The sequence below is a fragment of the Marmota marmota genome, unplaced genomic scaffold (genome assembly GCF_001458135.2).
Source record: "Marmota marmota marmota unplaced genomic scaffold, marMar, whole genome shotgun sequence".
Lineage (NCBI taxonomy): Eukaryota > Metazoa > Chordata > Mammalia > Rodentia > Sciuridae > Marmota > Marmota marmota.
In genome coordinates, this window is record NW_026000185.1 from 7884293 (window position 1) to 7887372 (window position 3080).

At 58.8% G+C, this 3080-nt stretch overlaps 1 protein-coding gene across 1 annotated transcript; it reads left to right on the top strand.

The window, feature by feature from the left end:
• The first annotated feature begins 446 nt into the window (after nucleotides 1-446).
• On the top strand, nucleotides 447-2625 carry LOC107147132 (serine protease 29-like). Its single transcript, XM_015491549.2, has 6 exons — nucleotides 447-493; nucleotides 590-650; nucleotides 805-985; nucleotides 1161-1426; nucleotides 1899-2065; nucleotides 2139-2625. Exons 2-6 carry the CDS (start codon nucleotides 590-592, stop codon nucleotides 2301-2303), a joined length of 840 nt encoding a protein of 279 aa, XP_015347035.1. The 5' UTR covers nucleotides 447-493; the 3' UTR covers nucleotides 2304-2625.
• The last annotated feature ends 455 nt before the right edge of the window (nucleotides 2626-3080 follow it).

Sequence of the window (3080 nt, forward strand, 5' to 3'; positions counted from 1 at the left end):
GAAGGTGCCAGAAGACAGAGGCCCAGCAGAGGAGCCTGAGCAGCCACTCCCCAGGACGTGGTTCCTGTGCCCAGATGCTCCCAGCACAGGGAGCTTGGCCACCTGGTAGTGAGCACCTCCGTGTCTGGGGAAGGCTGCTGACTTACCCTGTCCCCTGCCAGGATGCTGAAAGACCTCAGGAGGTGCTGGCTGGCCCTTCTTTCAGCACCAACCCTGAGCCAACCAGCCCTTCTCCCACCCCAGCCTCTAGGGATACTCTTCCAAGATCATGGTGAGGTCCGAGTAATCCTGACTCTGGCTGATCCAGACCCTGGCAAGGACCTAGAACCCCGTGTTTGGGTCACCAGCCCCTTTTGCATCTCAGGCCAAATGCCACTTCCTCTCTGCCCCTCCTCCAAGCAGAGCACTGGACAAGCCCCCTGCCCACTTCCTGTGGCTGGAGGATAAAGGATAGAGAGGCCCAGGGAGAAGGGAGCCCAGGAGCCCTGGCAAGGTAGGGTGCTGTCCCTGCAGACTGCTGTGGCTGGCTCTGGCCCACTCTACCCCTGGCCTCAGGTAGCCCAGCACCCTCTGTGTCTGTCCTCTGCAGATGCTGAGCCTGTGGTTTGTGACCCTTCTCTTGGTGGGGACCTCCAGTGCTGGGACCCCGGGTGAGTCCTGACCCATTTGACCCTGTCCCTTCCCCAAGGCTCCTGTGAGCGATGTCCCCAGGATCTGGGGACATGTGCACGGCCTGTTCGGGCTCGAATTGGGGATCTTGGCCTGTGTGCGCCAGGCTCCCTGACCTTCACCTGTTGCTTCTAGCACCTGTCTCACAGAACGACCTGGTGGGCATCGTGGGTGGCCACAGTGCCCCCCAGGGGAGGTGGCCATGGCAGATCAGCTTGAGGGTCTACAGCTACCGCTGGGCTGCATGGGTGCACATCTGTGGGGGCTCCCTCATCCACCCACAGTGGGTGCTGACTGCTGCCCACTGCATTGGCCGGTGAGTCTCCTCCCTTCTGCCCGGCTCTGGGTTGGATATGGGGGCTAAACCAGGGGGTGTGGGCAGGGCCTGGGCTGCACACATGGGGCCACTTGTTTTTCCTAGGCCTGCTGGCCTTCTGCAATGTCCAGGGGACCTAGAGTGAGTTGCCACCATGGTTTCTTTCCGACTCCAGGAAAGATGCTGACCCATCAACCTACCGAGTCCAGGCTGGAAACGTTTTCCTCTATGGGGACACGAAGCTGCTGCGTGTGAACCGAGTCATCGTCCACCCTGACTATGTGGATGCCCATTTGGGCTCAGACGTGGCCTTGCTGCGTCTGGCAAAACCTGCAGTGTACTCTGCCAACATCAAGCCCGTCAGGCTCTACTCTGTCTCTGATAGTGTCACCCCGAGGGACCAGTGCTGGGTGACTGGCTGGGGTGCTATCAGCATGTTTGGTACATACAGAGGGTGTGGCTGGAAGGGTTTCTGCGTGGGACCTACACTTGCTCTGAGAACTATTAGAGGCCGGGTGGTGCTGGGTTTCTAGGTTGCAGCTTCAGAGGGAATCCAGGGAATGGCCGAGGAACCCAGGGCACTCCCACCTCGTCTCCCACCCACTGGGGTCTCCATGGGAGCCTCAGCACCTGCAGAGGGAAAGCCTGAGTCCAGAGCTCAGTGCTCTGAGCGGGGAAACATTTGGTTTTGAAACACCAGAAGAACACGTTGCTCATTGTCTCTCTGGTGCCCCAACTACAGGCCGGTAGAGTGCCTGTGTGGAGTGCCAGGGTTCAGGTGGACATGGTCCCTGTGAGCTGCGTTCCCACACAGTGTGTGACAGGAGGGAGCTGAGGCCAGGGATGTAGAGGGGCTTGGGCAAGGGTGGGGTTTAGCCACACCTGTGCTGCCACACCCACTTTCCTCTCCCAGGCTTCCTGCCCCCACCCTTCCGCCTGCAGCAGGTGGAGGTGCAGGTGGTGGAGAATGCAGTCTGTGAGCAACAGTACCACAATGCTAGCAGGCACCGCCACAGGGACCGGAGGATCATCTTGGACGACATGCTGTGTGCGGGCAGTGAGGGTCGGGATTCCTGCTATGTGAGTCCTTTTCCACCTGCCCACCCCCATTTCACCTTTGGGGCCAATACCCAGTGACTCCTTTTCTTCCTAGGGTGACTCTGGAGGGCCCCTGGTGTGCAAGGTGACAGGCTCCTGGAGGTTGGTGGGAGTGGTCAGCTGGGGCATCGGCTGTGCCCTCCGCGACATTCCTGGGGTCTATGCTCGGGTCCAATCCTTTGTGCCATGGATCCAGCAGCAGATGAGGAGGTACACCTGAGGGCAGACCACTGGCCTTCTGCTTCTGTTGGCCAAGCCATCCAAGGAGAGAGAAGCCAGCTCACCTCCCAAGCGTGCTGCTCTGGCCTCAGTCCCCACCCCTGAGCCTATGGTGCCCAGGTCCACTCTGACCCCTGGTAGCAAGCGGTTGGTGGGCAGGGTGGGGCCTGGGCTTGCTGTGCAGTGTCTCTAATGAGAAGACCTGGGGAGGGGCTTGTGTTCCAGGGCACAGGTGCCCATTTTGCTTAGTGTCCAGCAGTTGAAGGACATTCGAGCTGTTTGCGCTTTGTGGCCCCGATGAATAAAATGCTATATGAACATTTGCTGTCAGGGTTTTGTGTGAGCGTAATTCCTCTTTTTCTGGGAGAAATCCTCAGCGGATGTTTTGCCAAGGAGACAATGCTTGTACTTTCCCAGTGGGGCTTCGATGCCCTAGGTCTGCATACTCCAGACCTGGTGCTCCAACCTTGTCCTCGACTCTGGGCTCCTTTCATCTTGTCACTCTGTCCCCTCATGTGCAGAGCCTTCCAACTGTGTCCTGGAGCCCAGATAGGCCATGATGCACAGGGTGGGGTGGGGTGGACATGCTGAGTCTGAGCCATGTGGTAGTAAGAGATTGGCCCTCTCCAGAATCAACCAGGGACAGTGAGCTGAGGGCCAGCTCAGACCAGAACTTCCCTGTCTTCTGTCCCCCATGTTTATTCTGCTTGGGGCCTGGGACGGCTCAGCACCCAGATCATGTACTTAAGGTTATTCCTGAAGCCTTGTGGTTACCTTG

Excerpts from the sequence above, each read along its gene's own strand:
- LOC107147132 (XM_015491549.2), top strand. The coding sequence starts at position 590 with ATGCTGAGCCTGTGGTTTGTGACCCTTCTCTTGGTGGGGACCTCCAGT. Across the intron at positions 1,427-1,898 it reads GGGTGCTATCAGCATGTTTG|GCTTCCTGCCCCCACCCTTC; the intron begins GTACATACAGAG and ends TTCCTCTCCCAG. Across the intron at positions 2,066-2,138 it reads AGGGTCGGGATTCCTGCTAT|GGTGACTCTGGAGGGCCCCT; the intron begins GTGAGTCCTTTT and ends TTTTCTTCCTAG.